The sequence below is a fragment of the Neolamprologus brichardi genome, unplaced genomic scaffold (assembly GCF_056152115.1).
Source record: "Neolamprologus brichardi isolate AB-2024 unplaced genomic scaffold, ASM5615211v1 NODE_ptg000038l+_length_1369362_cov_1, whole genome shotgun sequence".
In the NCBI taxonomy this organism is placed as follows: Eukaryota; Metazoa; Chordata; class Actinopteri; order Cichliformes; family Cichlidae; genus Neolamprologus; species Neolamprologus brichardi.
This window is the reverse complement of record NW_028270040.1, coordinates 726,527-744,991: the sequence shown is the minus strand read 5'-3', so window position 1 is coordinate 744,991 and position 18,465 is coordinate 726,527. Positions and strand designations below refer to the sequence as shown.

At 46.7% G+C, this 18,465-nt stretch overlaps 2 protein-coding genes across 2 annotated transcripts; one reads left to right on the top strand and one right to left on the bottom strand.

Annotated features, from left to right (window-relative positions):
- The first annotated feature begins 6 nt into the window (after window positions 1-6).
- Window positions 7-5,861, top strand: tfam (transcription factor A, mitochondrial). The gene is made up of 7 exons (XM_006801635.3): window positions 7-426; window positions 941-1,083; window positions 2,231-2,301; window positions 3,684-3,833; window positions 4,082-4,177; window positions 4,551-4,607; window positions 4,692-5,861. Exons 1-7 carry the CDS (start codon window positions 344-346, stop codon window positions 4,980-4,982), a joined length of 891 nt encoding a protein of 296 aa, XP_006801698.2. The 5' UTR covers window positions 7-343; the 3' UTR covers window positions 4,983-5,861.
- A 1,225-nt stretch (window positions 5,862-7,086) lies between these two features.
- Window positions 7,087-14,746, bottom strand: zgc:171971 (DNA-directed RNA polymerase III subunit RPC4). Its single transcript, XM_087837012.1, has 8 exons — window positions 13,994-14,746; window positions 12,977-13,023; window positions 12,751-12,905; window positions 12,533-12,660; window positions 11,839-11,935; window positions 11,098-11,369; window positions 10,075-10,224; window positions 7,087-8,082 (listed from the first exon to the last, which is right to left on the bottom strand). Exons 1-8 carry the CDS (start codon window positions 14,171-14,173, stop codon window positions 7,942-7,944), a joined length of 1,170 nt encoding a protein of 389 aa, XP_087693138.1. The 5' UTR covers window positions 14,174-14,746; the 3' UTR covers window positions 7,087-7,941.
- Between the last annotated feature and the right edge of the window lie 3,719 nt (window positions 14,747-18,465).

The following is an 18,465-nucleotide window of genomic DNA, read 5'->3' as shown; positions in this document are numbered from 1 at the left end:
ATCACACCGCCGTTTCGTTTAATTCAAAACGAACATCAGATGACTTTAGTTGTCTTAAAGTTGTTTTGACCGCGTTGTCTTTGAGTCTGTTTGTGCTGTAAAGCTGATTTGCTGCTTTGTTGGGAGTAAAGCTTCAACACAGGAAGTTAAAAAAACAACAGTTGACCTTTTCCCACAATCCACCGGGAGAGAGTGAAGGCGCGTTTTGTTGGTAGACAGTTGGCGCGTGTCCGTGGGCTCCCTGGGTTCCAGCGCTATCGCAGCCTCGCATGCACGAGCACAGAGACAACGCGCCTGCTCTTCGCTCCCCTGTTCGCGGACTTTCGCGCTGATTACCGCCGACATGGCTCCGTACTTGCTGGCAGCAGGTGTTAGCCTGCTGGCTAAGTCCTTCAGTGTGCTCTCCTGCACTGGCTCTCTGGCAAGGTAGCTAACCCAGGCTTGTTGCATTAGCTAGCTGCACACACTGGACACACTGAGTCTGCTGTGTGAAACTCACTGAACATCGTGTTTTAGAACAACGAGTGTTGGTGATGGTAGCATACGTACGCGTAGCATGAAGCAGCCGTAAATATAAACTTCGGTTATTGGTCCTGTTGGTAAACAGAAAAGCAGACATCTTGTAAGAGTTTCCGTTTGATGTCAGTGGTTTGAAGCTCCGTCAGCTGCTGTGCTCTTCACATCCGACAGGAAACGCAGGTAGCTGCAGCTCACATAGCAGTGCTGCAGTGTTTGCAGGCTAATGCTAATGTCTTCTTTCAACGTGGACAGTAAAGTGTCACCAGTTAGCAGTGTGCTGTGTGAACATGCACGGACAGTCATGATGAGTAGAAATGTTCCTCACAGATCTCAGGCATGAGTTAGTCCAGCTCTGAACCCTGAATGTGGAATAAGCGTGATGAGAGAGAGATGGCTTCTCATGTGTGTTGCCTCCCTGCAGGTGTACCAGCGTGCTGCCCTCTGCATTCTTCAGCCCAGTGAAGTTTCTGACCTCCGAGGCCCGCCCCCCTCCAAAGAGACCTCTGAACGGATACCTGAGATATGTTCAGCAACAGAAGCCGATCGTGGCCAGACAGAACCCAGGTATGCACCGTCACGCTGCAGGTTGGTCAGCCTGAAGGAGAACATGCAAACATTCAGACAGGAAAAGGTTTGAACCTCGTGTATATGAAAGCAGTTACATGGCAGTGATGGGCTGAGGCTTTAAGACACTCTTTGTATTTTGCTGCAGAAAGTGAAAATAGATGTGGCGATTTATTAAAACGTGCAGTCTACATGGACATAAAGTATATATGGCTGGTTTTAAGGACACACTGCACACCATGTGCACACATTGCTGTGGTTAATGGCTCCTTGGCAAATCACCCTGTTAGTTTGGAAGTAATGTTTCATGCCTGGTGCATGTAGATGCTGGTTACTCCCCTGAGCCTGATCCCACTTCACAGGTCAGAGTTAAACGTTGAAAATGCTGCAGCAAAGGCAGTGAAGAAATCCAGAAACAGAAAGAAACGAGGGATGGCTTCAGTCCTTCAAAATAAAGCACAGCAACAGAAATGAATCCAGCACTGGCATGCAGCACAGCGTGGATAAAGATAACACATGGGGTTGGATGGGATGGAAACAGCAGCCATGATGGCGTCCAGTATTTCTCCCACAGTCGTGTTGTAGTTATGACGGTGGTGAAGCAGAGGGGAGAGCCTGTGCACACTTCTGTGGGAGCATGGAAGTGCAGCCATGCTTCCTAAAATATCCGTGAGGAGAATCAGCGGCTCCAGCAGCTGGTCGTGATTTGCTGCTGCAGTGAGGAGCACCACAGCACTGCCCCGATCAGTCCAAAGAAGAGCGTGTGGATTGTCCAGTAACACACTGACCACGTTGTCTTGGACAACAATGGAAACAGTGAATTGTGGCTAATTATCAGCAGGCCAGGCCCACACTGGCAGATGTTGCTTTCAGTGACCTTTTCTAACAACCATGAAAATGAGGTTATGAAGATGGTTGTGCTGCACTTTGTTGCCTTTAAAGGCCAAAGTGCCTTTCAGTGCAGAGCTGTAGATGTCTGTCAGCTGCCCGGCTCGGCCCTCTCTCCAGATCTGTATGAACAGTTTGTGAATGAGCCCGTGTGGCTACAGCAGCTCTGTGAGACACAGAGATCAGTCACAGTTTCTCTGTCCTTCCTCTAATGATGCGTTTTTGTTGTCATTAAACATTTCATCATTATTCTCTTCAGAAATCAAAGCAGTGGATCTGATTAAGACGATTGCCCAGCAGTGGAGATCACTGAGCCCAGAACAGAAACAGGTGTGTATGTGTTTCTGTGTGTGTAAACTGTAGGGGTGCAACAGTTCACCAGGTCTATGGTTGTCGTAGCACCGCTTTGTGGTTGTGGACGACACGTCACACACAACAATGTTTAAAGTCGTTTCATTGATCGTCGTTCTCTGCCACGTCTGAACTAAAAGAACATTTTCTTGATCGTTGATCGTTGATTGATCCAGGACTTCTGGGCCTGTTTAGAATATAAAGCCTGAAGTTTATACTGTATTTATACATTTACTGTGATTCCTCCAAACGTTTTCTCATTAAATAAAACAGGAAGACGTGAAGAACATCAAAGGCCGTTAACAACCCTCACTCTCACGAGCCGCTGCATCCCTAATAAACTGCTTTGGTAGCTCGAGGCGGGCACGTGGAACTGTGATAAATATGCTTCTGTCAGGTTTAGGGATGGGTATCGTTTAGGTTTTATCCGATACCGGTGCCAAACCAGTACTTTTGAAACGTGCCGGTGCTTAAACGGTGCTCAAACAATGGAGAACACAAACTTTGTCCAAAAACCTCTCATGTTTAACTGTTTTCCACTTTTTCTTTGGTCATTTTAGCCTTTTTGGCCAGGGTGAAGGGAGTATCTGCCATCAAACAAGAAGACAGCTGCATGTAGCTATGATGGTGTTTGCTAGTTCACCTTACATGCATTAATGTAATAACGTGGTTAGCCTACTCAACGTTAATTACACATGAACAACATTAAGCTACTCACGCAGAGAAGAACGGCTGCTGCTGCATCATCATCCTCATCATTTCTGCTACACTGGCAGGGCTAGGGGCCAGGACTCTCCTCTTCGGGTTTTTGGGGGATGTTGCTAACTCCGGGTCCGATAACAGGCACCACACCCGCAGTAGATGTGCTCGGTGTGAGGTCTCGCAGCAAGCTATCAAATACGGTGCATTTCTCTGCTTTTAAAAAAACGCTATGCGTCGCCAGGTGTTTCATCAGATTTGAGGAGTTACCTCCTTTGACAGTATCACAGTATCAGCTTAAAACACTTGTTGCAGCTGCTGAGTTTGCATCTTTTGCTGTGAAGTACAGCCAGACTTTGACCGCTTCGCCTTGGGCATTTTTAATCTGTAGCTCTGCTCTAAAAGAACGTACGTACCTGGACCCGCCTACTATCCTCGGAAACGTAAAATGATTGGCTAGAATCTAAAGTGTATCACAGCTCAGGAAAAAAAGCACCGAAATGTGCGCTGCTTTTCGGTCTGGTTACTACCGTTTATGTCAGAACCGGTACCCATCCCTAGTCAGGTTGTATCTGTCGCACACAGGTAACAATAGCACGTCGTCACCAGCAGTGAAAGTGGAAAAGTCCTCTCTGTTGTGACCCGAGTCTTTTGTTCGGCAGCCGTTTCAGGAAGCTTCTCTCCGGGCCCGGGAACAGTTCAAGGTGGATCTAGAGCGCTATCAAGCCCAGCTGACTCCTGCACAGCTGCAGCAACAAGCCCAGGAGAAAAGGCAGAGGAGGGCCAAGAGGAAGGCCATCCGCAAGAAGAGGGTAAGAAAGACAGAAGGAGCAGAGCAGGCAGGTTTTTGTCTCCTGTGCACTCATCGTGGGTTTCAGAGCGAGCACCTGTCTGCTGGGTTGGTACTTCAACCCTTAGCTTCTCCTGTTCAAACTCTCTACGGCGCTGAATGTGAACTGTGCAGAGTTTTACTGTGTGTGTGTGTGTGTGTGTGTGTGTGTGTGTGTGTGTGTGTGTGTGTGTGTGTGTGTGTGTGTGTGTGTGTGTGTGTGTTTTCCAGGAGTTGACAAACCTGGGGAAGCCCAAACGTCCTCGCTCTCCTTTCAACATCTTCATGTCGGAGCACTTTGAGGAGGCTAAAGGAATTACGTCTCAGGTCAGGAAGTACACCTGCACTGATCCAGGGTCAGCGTGACCCTGAACTAAAAACCTGCAGCAGGTATCAGAGTTTCAGTGTTTGGTGTTTATGCGGCAGAGACTAATGATGTGTAGTGAAGTCAGCCGGTGGGACGTTACCCCGGGAGCTTCTCCTGCACTTTACAGTAACACCATGAACAGCAGCTCCTGTAAGATGATGTGAGGAGCAGGAGGAGGCGCTAGTGTGAGCGGAAATACAGGGTACAAATGAGGTCATTTTATATGATGATGGTATGGATGTGTTTTCCATATCAGCATATCAGTGTTGGTCAGTAGCTAAGCAGACACTGCAGGCTTGTTTTGGCCAATAGTTGCTCCTGTCGTTGTTTCAGGCTAAGATGAAGTCGCTGTTGGAGGACTGGAGGAATCTCTTCAGCCATCAGAAACAGGTCGGCAACACGCACCTGTCATCCTCGTAGCTGGAACGCTAACGAGTGCTGTCGGGTCTTCTGACGTTTGTGTCTGTGCCACAGGTCTACACGCAGCTCGCTGAGGACGACAAGATTCGCTACAAGAATGAGATGAAGTCGTGGGAGGACCACATGGTGGACATCGGGAGAGAAGACCTGATCCGAGAGCGGACCCGGTCTACCAGGAAGAAACCTGCTGCGAGAGCCAAGAAGGCAACAAAGAAGGTAACAAAGAAGGTAACAACGAAGGCTAAAACTGTGAAGAAAGCCACGGGAACGTCAAAACCCTCCAAGAAGACCACAAAAAGCAGATCAGTGAAAACTGTCAGCCCGCCGTCCACCAAGAAGACATAAGATGCGTCCAGAGGAGGTGACAGGAGCTGCGATGGCTTGGGGCGGAGCTCGGCCTCGCTTCTCTCTGACTTGAAAGCCACAAAGCCCCAGCTGTCTCAGCTCTTCAGGTTCAACAGGACAAAACTTTGATAACCTTCAGACAGATCCGCATCATCGATGTCTCCAGATAAACCGCGATGGCAGCATTTGTAAAAAAGCTACCTGTGAGTTTGAGTCCTTCCTGTGATGCAGACTCACTCCTCCAGGCTTAGATGGAGTAGTAAAATACAAGTTTGACTTTAAAAGTGTGAGCGCCAAATGAAGCAGCCTGTTGGCGTCGGAGCACTGACGTGTACCGCTGTGGTGCTGACAGGAACAAACGGGTTCCTGTTGCCGTCCTCGAACACCTGCAGGATTAATGTGGGCTGCATTTTTTACTTCAACACATCCACACAAAATCCTACAACCATGTAATAGTCTGAATGTGTCCTGTAAGGTCCTGATTCCACCTGAACCTGACATAAATCCATACCTGGTGCTGGTGAGCGTGCAGCTTTAAAAGCAGCGCTCGGTCCCACATTTCCTCTTGAGGTCAGAGCACCGCTGTTCACATGCAAGAAACCTGACTGAATCTTAGTGTCATTACTGTCACGCGTGTTGCTTCAGTAGCAACATGTGACGTCCTGCTGTCTGTGACCCTGAATGAAACCAGCTGCTCTGTACTCGGCTAATGTCCGGTAACATTTGGTCTGTTCTGTTATTATGAAGAGCATAGTGTAGTGCTGATAGCTGCTTTGTGTTGTAGTGTCTGTGCTGCCATGTTCATCCTGCTTTACTGTGTCTTTCCTTGTATGGTTTTTTTTTTCCTCAATAAACTTTCATATACAGTTTTCTTCTAAATGGCCTGAAATGATTCTGCATGTGTGCATGAAGCCCCCAGTGTCAGGCAGCAGGATGCAACATGACATGAGTCAGCCGAGTATGACGACGAGGTGTTTCACAGTGATCTGTGTTACTGTTTTTCAGGGCTTTGTGGTTCTTTGTGTGACACATTCATGCAACATTTGAAGTTCCTGGCTAGGGCTGCCACGATTAGTCGAATGATCGTCGACGACTGATTTAAACGTCGACGCGTCGTTTGAAGCTTTGTAAGATCCCAAAGACGCAGGAATAAGTAGTAGGATTTAAGAGTGTAATAACGGACTGAAACAGAAGATGGCAGCACTGCATGTACAAGGATGCCAGCTGCCGTTAAACCCCGAAGAAGAAGAAGCTGTGTCCCAGAATTCATAGCGCAGCCCAGCTCAGTTTACAACAATGGCGGCAGCTAGTTAGTTTTAATATTACTCTTATTATTCTTTCTGGGTCACAAAACAAACGTTTAACATGATTTCAGGCGATAATGTAGCTGTGTAAACCTCAAATATCTGCTCAGTTTATCAAGACACCACATATTTTCAAAAGCGCTCCGACGTTTTCGGAGACGTCTGTTAGCCACTAGCTCGATAGCTAGCCGGGTGCTAGGCTAACTAGAGCCGTGAGAACACCGGACTCCCGGCAAATCGTTTTCAAACCCACCGCCGTCTTTCGCTACTCAGGTTAAACATGATATATAAGTCACTTAGATAACTTAAAAATGTTATTGTTTGGCTTTTTTTAGTATTTTATTTGTTCCTGAGTAAATCGGTGTCCTGTTATATTTTAGATAGCAAGGAGTTTATTAAACTTTATTAATCTGCAAACTTCATTAAAATGTAATAAACTATCATCTTGTCTTTATTTTTAGTTAGCACATACCTTAAACACTTAAAGCTGTAAGCTAATGATAGTTATATAAGAGCAGATGCTGCTGGTGCAATAAGCTGTACGTCCAATGGATGATGATCTGATTAGTCGACTAATCGCAAAAATAATCGGTGACTAGTCGACTATCAAAATAATCGTTTGTGGCAGCCCTATTTCTGGCTCTGAAGATTTCAAGACATGCGTCGAACAAATGAGGAATGCTGTGACTAACAATGAGCTGCTGTCCTGACAGGCTGGTTGTTCTTCAGCTCCTCGTTTCCTGAAACGCTGTTACGTTCGTGGCCGAGGGTTAAATCGAAAGTAAGAGCCAAAACAGCGCTTTCCAAAATGCTATGCAGCCATTTATTGACGTCAGCAGTGAGCAATGCCAAAATAACAAACACAGCTCTAACGGTGCCCAAGCTTCCCTGTCAAAAAACGTCAACCAAAAACAATTTGTTTATATATTTATAAACATAAACATTCATATAAAGTTTTACTTTGACAAACAGAGACCTGGGTTCAACAGAAAGGCTTCTCGCTCAGACCAGGCTACATATACATATATGTACAGTGGACGGGTTACAAATGACCTCATTTACAAAGGTTAATGTCCTAGCACCAGACACAAATCAGCTGATCCTAATATACCAGCTGGTGTTCAGTCAGACACTCAAAGCAGCACTCAGTAACAGGCTGTTGGGTGGAGGAGGAGAGAGGGCCAAGTGGTGTCATCTGGTGGTTAAGTACTCGTTGTTGAATCCAACCACTCAGCAGGCACTGGTCCCCATTAAGACACACCCATGTGTCTGAGAGAAACCCACAGCCATGGTGGGAGGAGTCACACATCCTGGGTCCTTGCAGGAGCTGCTGTGCCACGCTGTTTAGGACGACTACGCTCTGTAATGTTTCAGTGTCACATCGTACATGGTAACAGGTGATTGTAGGGTCTACCTTACAATATAAAGCACCTTGGGGCAGGAGACATGTTTGGAACCAGCGCACAGCCGCACATCTGCATCACTTTAATACCAATGAAACACTTCTGACAATTATTTCTTTAAATGGGAAAAAACCCTGTGGTGACATTTTTCCTACAGCTCAGTATCCAGATACTGTGCTGCTGTGTCAGCCTGTGTGAGGGACACACTACGACGGTCCTCGTGGTCAGTACGGGTCACCTGCAGGGAGACCCTCAGGGGCCCGGAGGCTGCTGTGATGCAGCTTGGCCCAGTAAAGCCTGGAAGTCCGGAGATAAAACCAGTTTGTGATGGACGTTTCCCAGCACCATCATATCTCCAGTCCGCCCATCACACAGACGCACAGACACCAGTTGCTGCAGAAAGAGGGAGAGACGGACGTAATGAATGGTTCCTTCACTGTGGACGCTCGAGTGTTGCTGTCAGTGCTGCTCCTCAGCCTCTGAGCAGACACACCCCACAGTTATTCATTTGTAAAACATGTTTGGAATCATGTATGATTTTCCTTCCACTTCTCACGTGTGCACCACTTCGTGTTGGTCTTTCACGTGTTTCACCAATAACATTGATTCATGTTTGTGGCTGTAATGTGATAAAATGTGGGAAATACTTTTGCAAACCACTGTATGTTCTCTGAATGTGGCAACCTTCTTCAGAAGAAGCTGAAGAAGCATCAAAGGGTGTGTACTGGAAGGTTTCAGATAATAATCAACTGCACTGAAGGACACGAGGTTTGTGAGACGTATTTTAAATATCAGTGAAATGTTTCCTGTCTTCAGCTTTGACAGCAGGGCCAACGTTCACTAAGAACATCGTGAGACGCCTGAAGCTGATCCTTCCTCGTGTGGCAGCTTGACTGATATCATTCAGCCGAGGCTCGGCGTTTGGTCTAGCGTGTAGAGAAGAGAGAAGGACGCCCCACCGACTGATCACATCCTTTCAAAAGGGTTGAACTTTGACCCCAGCCACAGAAACAACAACGCTGCAGCTGTAGAAGCAGAGCAGCAATGCAAAGCCTGCATCCAACATCAGCATGGAGGAGAGGAACTCACATCACTATGACAACAACATCAACATCCTTCCAGTAGACAAGGGTAGGAGCACAGTTCTGCTAGACCAGAAAGACTAACATGAGAAAATCTACTTATGAGCCCCTGAAATGAGCCCCAGGAAGCATTCGGATCAGTATTTAAGGCCTGACTCTCATCACTGAATGGAGCACAACCTGGGTGTCAACACAGAGCCATGCTCTCATCCCCCCTCCCCTTCCAAACGCCTCCGATGCTCATTCCCTCCCGATGCAGACGGTGGATCAGAGGGGACCAGGATGTGCTGTCTACACAGGCTCTCTCCTTGTTGGAGCTCAGTCTGGGGGCAGTTCTTTTTTCTCCTGGTCCTTCCTCCTGTTGTGGATTTTCCATTGTTCGGTTCTGGGTCGCTGCTCGTGCTGCTGACCGGCCAGCTACCCGTCTCCCCAATGTGATGTTTGTGTATTGTATGTACGGTCGGCACGGTCGGTCTCTTAATTGCCCCTCGGGGATAAATAAAGTCTTCTGAATCTGAACACATCCCCACAGAGACAGCAGCAGGGAGGAACATCAGGTCAACAAGGCCCTGAGTAAACGTGGACATCTGTCAAAGCTGGAGGCAGGGCTGCAACAACTCATCAACATCCATCATACTGACTATAAAAACGTGTCATACGTGTGTTTTTATAACTGTAATACACTACAGGCAGCTATGGGGCAGTATCACCTATACTGTCTGCCAAGACTGCATTTAATACAAACGAAGAAGAACAGTGCGACCAGCAAAGCAGGAGGACAGAAGAAAATGGAAGGTGGTGCACCTGTTCCAGCTAACATTAACCATATAGTTAGACGTGTACATCCAGGTGGGACGAGGTGGGAGACACTCCCCGACACTTAGCCAAGTCTCTGTTACAAACAGAAAGTAGAGGTCATGGAGGAAGTGGAGGCATTTAGATCACAAGAGATCTCTCATTAAGCAGACACTGGTCAAACTGGACGACCCTCCTGAGCAACCCTCCTCCCCATTCATCCAGAGGACACCTCACCAGCTCGTGGTCCCCCGTGTCTGCAGCTTTTGGTGTTTGTAACTCACAAATTATACTGCAAACGTCACATGACTGAAACAATAACAAAAATGTCTAAACCTACTGCAATACTATGTGAAACTAAAGATGGTGTCATATTATCCTTTTGTTTATTTGAACTGTTTTGGTGGGAAATTTGATGTGAGCATCATGACTGTACAGGTCTGACAGATGTGCTTCCACTAGTTAATGATGGCAATGCAGAAATAATGTTATAACACAAACAGGTTACCTGCAGGAAGGAGAACGCAGCTCCCTCTGACACATCCATGATGATGTCACCCAGCTTCAGCTCCACCTTTCCTGACTTCCTGATCTGCAGCTTACCCAGAAACCCTTCTGGGGACTGCGAGAGCACAGGACAGCCCTCCTTCACTGCACTCTGAGAGCACACACACACGCACACGCACACACACACACACAGACACACAGACACACACACACACGCACACACACACACACACAGCAGTTAGAACAGTTTGCTCCTCTCATGTTCAAACTGGGTCAACTCCTCATGTGTCCACGACGATACAGACCACAGATCACGTGATGTGTTTCTGAGTGTTTCCTATGCAGTGGGTAAAATGTGAAGTCAAAGCCACGCGTGAGATGTTAGGAGCCGTGATTCTGAACCTGACTGTGGCTGATTTGGGGATTCTGAATCAGACACCAGTGTGGATGTGCGTGTAACGGCTTGTTGTGTTAGTACTGTTATGAGCTGGTGACCTATGCAGGGAGCAGCTCGTTTATGTTTTTACGGGCTGCTGGGGGAGGCTGCTGCTGCAGGGCAGCGCTGGGTCCACAACAATCTTTCTGTGGGCAGCACGGATGAAGCGTTGGTTCGCTGCTTCCAAAATACCTGAGAATGAACGAGGACGTGCAACAAAATCCAAAGGGAGGATTTTCGTCCTGGAATCTGTTCCACAAATCGATGAAATTTACCAGCAGCTGCTTTACATAATTTTGTAAAATTAAATGAACATAGCATAACATAAATATCTGTGATGAGGAGGTGTTCACCGCCTCTGTGCTGCAGGAAACACCTGTACAGCTGTCAGGCAGAAATACTGCTGAGCTCTAGGTTTGACCTCACTGCCTGTTTCTGTCAGCGACCGTTAACTAAGGACGTCTGCAGGAGGAGGACTGCATGCTGCACCGCTGTATTAGGCAAACAAAGCTTTCAGGGCTGATGTTGGGAATCACGCTCAAACATCTGGATGGGTCAGTCCTTTATGTGTTTATCCCGTCTACTCACTTTTGCTTGAAGATGTGGAGTCCTCTTCACTTCGTGCTTGCCCTCCTTTGTTGCAGGCGTCTGTGCTGCAGGCCCAGCAGCCAGGTCGACCTTCGCTCCAGACGCTCTGCCTGGCATGCAGTCGGGCAGCTGCATGAAGAAGAGCTCCTCCCTGCCGGACAGGCTGAGATCCTGCAGCAGCTCTACCAGCGACGGCTGCTCTGATTTAGGCCGCTCGGTCCTGCTGGTCCCTGCACAGGACTGAGGTCTGAACACAGTGGGCCTCTCTGGACCTGCCATCACAACACAGACTGATCACTACTCACAGATAGACATGCAGGAGCTCAGCGAGGACACTGTCTGTCGTCCACCACATCACTCAGTGCAAAGTCAGTGAGCTCTGCTGCCTGCCTTCATGAAGGCCTCCACCTTTAGCAGCTCTGCAAAGGGCAGCTCATCTTTCCCTCTGCTGCCCACGCAGCTCCTCCTTTTTAACTTCCCTTTGCTTCACCCTCATTCATCAGGTCAGCCTGACTATTTAGTGATAACAGATCATAAATCGCTCATCATATCTACATCTTCTCGTGACTGATCACACCATCTTTGATTAAGAATCATTACTTTCCATTATCATTTATTGACTGACACATTTCCTGCACGTCTTATCCAAACACATTAACAGTCACGTTATTGTTTAAGTGGAAGCAGCCTAAACTCTGACGTCAGTGCTGTGACGCTGTGCAGCGTGGGAGGTTTTCTCACGTGTCCTGGAGGTCAGAGTGTGACTGCTGGACTGACACAGAGGCAGCTGGATGGGCTTCAGCTTTGCATCATTCCTCAGACCCGGATCATCGATGAACTGCAGGCACAGATGCATAACGTTAGTTTGACAGCTGCCTGTCATGAAACACTGCTCTCACTCGCAGGCCGACGGTCAGTGGTGCAGACTTACAGCATTAAACTGTCTGAACAATGCTCACACACATAAACCTGCTCTGTGCATCAGCTGATGGCGTTACAGACACCTGCTGCCAACAGGGAGGTTGAGAGTGCCCTCTGGTGGACAAACGATGCAACATTAACGCTCATTATGTGCATCATGTGTGAAGTTTTTTGTTTACCAACACATCAAGCACTGAGGTCCTGCTGACCTGCAGCTGAGGGTCGATCCACAAAGATGAAAAGTGCATCTGTTGGGTTCTTTTAATCGTTTGGTGTCTGTGATGCACACGACTGCATCGGTGCGGTTTCACTGCACATGCATGAACAGGAGGGGGAGACGCCACTGCAGCTCACACCCTCACACCTTTTTACTTAATATGTCAAAACAATCATTTCCAAGTCAATGTGAAAACGTTCCAGAATAAACACGAGAAATGAGCTAACGTTTATGGGTCCTGACTACAGTTTGAATTCGTCTTTAAAGCTTCACAGGAATGAAACAGGAAGCACTCACATCATCTCGCTGAAGTTTACTGAGTATCTCATCTTCATCTTCCTCCTTCGTCTCTTTCCTCTCTTTCTTGAGCAGTTTGCAGACAGGAGAGGTGGCGGACTCCTGCAGGTGTGCAGCACCGTGCCAGCCTGTAGGCAGAAGCACTGATTGAGCGCGATGAAGAGGAAATGCAGTCTGGAGAAAGACAACACAATGAGCAGAGGGCTGTGGGTGTGCACCTGTTTTGCGCACGCTGTCAGCAGGACCCTGTTCAAAGATGGAGTGGGACTGGATGGTCTGCGGCCGCTCCTTCCTCCTCCCTCTGCTCTCTCTCCTCCGCTCATTCCTATCTCTTCTCTCCTTTTTCGGCGCCGCGTGGATCTCCTCCTTCAGCCTGCAGGTGTTCAGGATCATTAGATGACACAGTGCATACACAGATGAAATTCTCATACTGCCGTCACTCACTCGTCTTTACTCTTCCTCACAGCGTGGACGTTAGGCTCGAAGGTTTTCTGTTGGCACAAACCAGGAGAGAAAAGAAACACGTGTCAGCCACGTACGTCCTCATTAGGACTCAAACGAGGTGTGAATGCTTTTCTACTCAACTACATGGATATTATTATGAAGTATAAACCTTACTTTGAAAACCTGACCAGTTAACAGGCATCAAAACAAGAATGTGAGCTGTAGCGCTGACCCTGACCTCTTTCCCTGTTTCAATCAAATCCTGGATTAAAAAAACAGAAAAACTTCCTTCAACTCCCAAACTGACAAAGCTGCAGTCACTGTCCTGACTGCTAATGTTCACAGTGCTAAGTTAGCATTTAAATAACACCTTTAACATACATGTCTCTGTATTTACATATGTGATATATTTCTATTTCTGCTTACATCCTTTTGTAACTTCTGTCGGGGCTGTGCTCCTGGAAACAGAACAGGAACCCACCCGAGGGATTAATAAAGTTTGATCTAATCTAATTTAATCTAACTTGTTTCTTCTCTGCCTTCATCTGCTTCACATCCATGGCCCACTCAGAGCCACTGACGAACCTAACTCACATGTTTTGTGTTTACACTGTGAGCGTGTGGTTTCTAAGTGTTCATGTTTGTACACAAACGAGCAATTTGTTCCAGTATATATAACACAAACATCTCTATATGAATAAGTAAACACAAACACAGAAACACAAATCAGAATGAACAGATGTGTGCAGGGTTGTTATAGCCTGAGTATTAGTGTGTTACTGTAACACGTGATCAGGGGGCGGGGCTTGGCTGAGCGGACTGTAGAACACACACAACATGACCACCGAGCCCCCCATCGTAACAGGATAACACCATCATCGTCTGCAGAGAGAAGCCCGTGGACGTGACACCGGGATTACGCTTCTGTTTGTTAGCCGTGGCTCACGGGACTGTGCTTTATTATGTCCACTTCACGCAAAATAAGCACGCGGTATTATTAACACTGTGCTCGGTTACCTTAGTCTTTTTGAAGCCGCCCCCCAGCGTCAGGTCCCGGGTTCTGAGGGACGTCAGTCTTCCAGGCGGAGGTGGGGAGGTCAGAGTCCTGACCCGGGCCGCGAGTGCTCTCCCCAGCCCAGCCCCGCTGCTCGGGGAGGAGAAGCCGGGGACACTGGCTGCTTCCCCGGAGTCGCTCATGTCGCGATACCTGCTGTGCGTCCTCTCAGTGTTTTTAATGCGTGTCCGTTCAGCTGTTTCTGTCTGTTAATAAACGACGGCTTTTATTTTGAAATTAGGGCTGTTAAAATCCGGTATTTGTTAGCCGAGCGCCCATAGCTCACCGCCGCTGGTCCCTCGGTGCCTCAGAGCTAGCTTGTGTTTCACTGGGGTAACAGTGATCCTTAGCGGGGCTCCTCTAAGCTAACCACAGCTCGTTACCCTCCGTGTTGTTTCCACGCGCCATGTCGCAGCAGGAAGTTGATCCCATCTGGTTGCAAACACAACACCGTCTGCCGCGGTTACTCGGTCGCGGTGATGATAAACAGTGTACTGCGTGCAGAGGTCCTCTCAGCCGTAACCGACGGAGTGTCCTGTCGGTGGATGCAAAATAAATCAAACAACGGTGCCAACAAAGCACGACGCACTTACAGCACGAAGGCGCTGAAACGGCTGTAACGGCGCTTTGCTTTTGCCGCCTGCTGTGTTTGTCCCGATTAAACGGCTCGAATTTCCTTCCGCAGTTCGCTGCTATTGTTCTCAAGCAGCACCACACCGGAGCCACCACAAGATGGCGCTGTCTGCGCAGCCACGAAATGTGACGCATGTCAGTTTCTTTACGGAAGCAGTGGGTCATGGTGCCATTCAGTGAAAGTTGTTAATATATTTTTCATGACTTATTTTTATAAATATGTTTATATTTATGATATGCTATACAAAAATGACCAGAGATGGTCTTTCCCTCCTTGACTCCGCCCTCAAACCAGCGTTCCTCCCTGTCCAGGATGTTACATCCTCATCACTGAACGAGTGTCCACTGGCCTGTAGGTGTAGATAGACTGCAGAGTCCTGGCCTGACGAGGTGGCTCTGCTGTGTTGTGCCGTCCTCTTAGTCAGAGGTTGTTTGGTTTCCCTGATCTATGAATCCGATACTCCTGACACGTACGGGTTTTCTCTTGGGCAGCGGTTGTCCTTCTCTCCTGGATCGGCTGGAGCTTTCTTTAGGAGCCTTCCCAGCTTTGACAAAAGTCCAGCTGGGATAACCACATTTACTCAGGGCCTTCTTCATGTTCTTCTGCCTCCCTGGCTGCTGTGTCAGTGGGGATGGTGTTCGCTCTGTGTTGTAGCGTCCTGATGACACCCAGTTTGTGCTCCAGTGGATGATGAGAGTCAAACCTTAGATACTGATCCGTATGTGCAGGTTTACGGTGCACGTCAGCTTTTAGATGTCTCCCATTACTGATGGAAATCTCACAGTCTTAAGAAGGCTAACCTGCCACTTTTCATATCCTCCCTGGTGAATTTGATGTGTCCACCGAGTTAATGTAATCCGTGAAATGTGGAACGTCCTGAGATTTGATTTTCACCCAGGTATCATCCACATGTCTGAACCAATGGCTTGGTGGTGTTCCAGGGTAGGATAGCAAAGCCCTCTTTTCCACTTCTTCCATGTACAAATTGGCCTCGATGGGTGAAACTGGGGAACCCATGGCACACCCATGTTTCTGCCTGTAGGACTGACCCTTGTATGTGAAGTAGGTGGAATGAAGACACAGTTCAAACACACTTGGTGGATGCTGAGAGTGGTCCTGCTGCTGAGGTTGGTGTCATCCTGTAATCTCTTACTGACTACCTTCAATGCTTCTGTGACTGGGATAAGTCAAAATGTGGAGATTACTGTTGTTGTTTCAGGACAAACGACCCTGTTTGCTACACTCTGTGTTTATGAGCAAAATCATTTCCTTGTAAAACTGATTCTGAAGTATGATTTTACCAACTCAGAGGGTACAGCAAACGTGGCAGTTTGTCTTGAAATAACTGTTATCTCCAAGCTTTTTCTCCAAATAGAATTAAGATTTTAATCTGTAAATTTTAACATTATTGTCAAAATGATCAATGTTATATTTTTTCTTAACTGATACTCCTTTGAATGAGTGCGGGGTCCATATGTGGTGGCTGCAGTTCTCCAGCATCAAGCTAACGCTACAATAGTGGAGCAAACGTAAAGGGAGAGTTTATCATCTCGTTATATGAGATTGGAAAGCGAACAGAACAGCGTGAACCCACCAAAATAATCACATTTCCTATTTTTGTGTTTATAGAATACAATTTATTATCACTTTAAACAGACATAAAAGCATTAAATATATTTTATTACCTCTCACAGCTTTGTTTGACTCCAGATTTACAGACTATATTTATGCATCAATTGACCACAAACATTATGCTGCTTCAATCATTCACTAGTGATTTACAAAATTAGTATTAAACATAACTATTTTGGTATTTTAGGAACAGCTAGATTTATAGAAACAGGAACGAGAAATCCTCGCTTAACTACATAATAAAAGCAGAAGCTTAAATGCAAATGTTTGGCTCACCTCACTGTTAGAGAGAAATGATAAACTTCTAAATATTGTATCCTTTTATACACGGTGTAAGAAATAATGAACAGTAATACAAAACCTGTTACTGCTGAGAGAGCAGTGAGCACCTCTGAATATTCATCACAGCAGCTACAAAGTAAAGAAAGAGACAAAACAAAGTTACACAAGAGCACAACAGACAACGACAACCAAAACAACCTCCCCCCAATTGCTTCATGGTATCTTAGGAAAGGTAACCTTTTACACAGATAAGATATGACTTTACGACACTTGGATAAAACTGGATAATGTCTGCTGTCAGGGTTCAAGTCAGCTGATGGCTATCGCTGGGATAGATTGAGATCTTATCTCACCATTATACTGCAGGGACAGCTGAATTCACCTTCAACTTAGCCACCCTAACAGAATCCAGTCATCTTTATTGCAAACGATTCGTTTTTAGTCCAACAGACAAAAGGCTGAAAACGTTTCCATGTAATAACCGTCAGGCTGTGTTCAGCTTCGGTTCAGACTTCATTACTGTTTTCATTGTGTCTGTTCGCCGCGGGCACCAGAGAAATGTTCTTGTTTCCTTTCAGTCTTAATCACTTGACATTTATCAGTATCACAGTAACATGTTAATGTACTAAAGTACTCAAAAGTGCTTCATGTTTCACATATAAGTCACTGAGACCCACCTAGTGCTGGATGAAGCCTGCTGAGCAGAACAAAACGGAGTCACATGAGCATTTACCTGAAACACTGCGAGCTTGCTTGTGTTCTGCATTCATCAGAGTAACACAAGCGTTTACTTCAGCAGTGGCAGTAAATAACCTCCAGGCAGCGTCTTGGTTCTGCGGTCACGTTAAAAGCTGCCGTGCTCGGGTCTTCACACATGATGAACACGATAAAGACATACAGCGCCAGCTGAGGTTTCTCGTGTCTCTTGAACTGAACTTGGTAAGTTTTTAATGCACGTTGGTGAAATCGTTTCAATCATAAATTGTCTTTGAAGACTGTGTTTGGTGTAAGTCTTGAAACATGTGGAAACACTCGTATCATATCAAACTAAAATAAACTCAACCTACAAAAACAGTGTTTCTCCAGGTTCCTTACTTCTACTTTCAGACAGCAGTGTTCACGTGTCTGTCATGTAACGCCGGGTTGATCTGACAGGTTTGAGAATATAGACGACAGAACTGAAAAGCATGCCTGGATTCCACCTGTGACATTTCACGTGAGTCTCATGTATTTTGTTCAAGTAGACACTGTAGAGACAGAAGACAGCTTATTATTAATACGAAGAAATCCTCCAAGAAATGTTCAGTCATACCTTTAAAATTCAATTCAGTTCAATTCAATTTTATTTATATAGCGCCAAATCACAACAAAAGTCGCCTCAAGGCGCTTCATAGATACAGAGAAAAACCCAACAATCATATGACCCCCTATGAGCAGCACTTTGGCGACAGTGGGAAGGAAAAACTCCCTTTTAACAGGAAGAAACCTCCGGCAGAACCAGGCTCAGGGAGGGGCGGGGCCATCTGCTGTGATTGGTTGGGGTGAGAGAAGGAAGACAGGATAAAGACATGCTGTGGAAGAGAGACAGAGGTTAATAACAGATATGATTCAATGCAGAGAGGTCTGTTAACACATAGTGAGTGAGAAAGGTGACTGGAAAGGAAAAACTCAATGCATCATGGGAATCCCCGGCAGCCTACATCTATTGCAGCATAACTAAGGGAGGATTCAGGGTCACCTGGTCCAGCCCTAACTATATGCTTTAGCAAAAAGGAAAGTTTGAAGCCTAATCTTGAAAGTAGAGATAGTGTCTGTCTCCTGAATCCAAACTGGAAGCTGGTTCCACAGAAGAGGGGCCTGAAAACTGAAGGCTCTGCCTCCCATTCT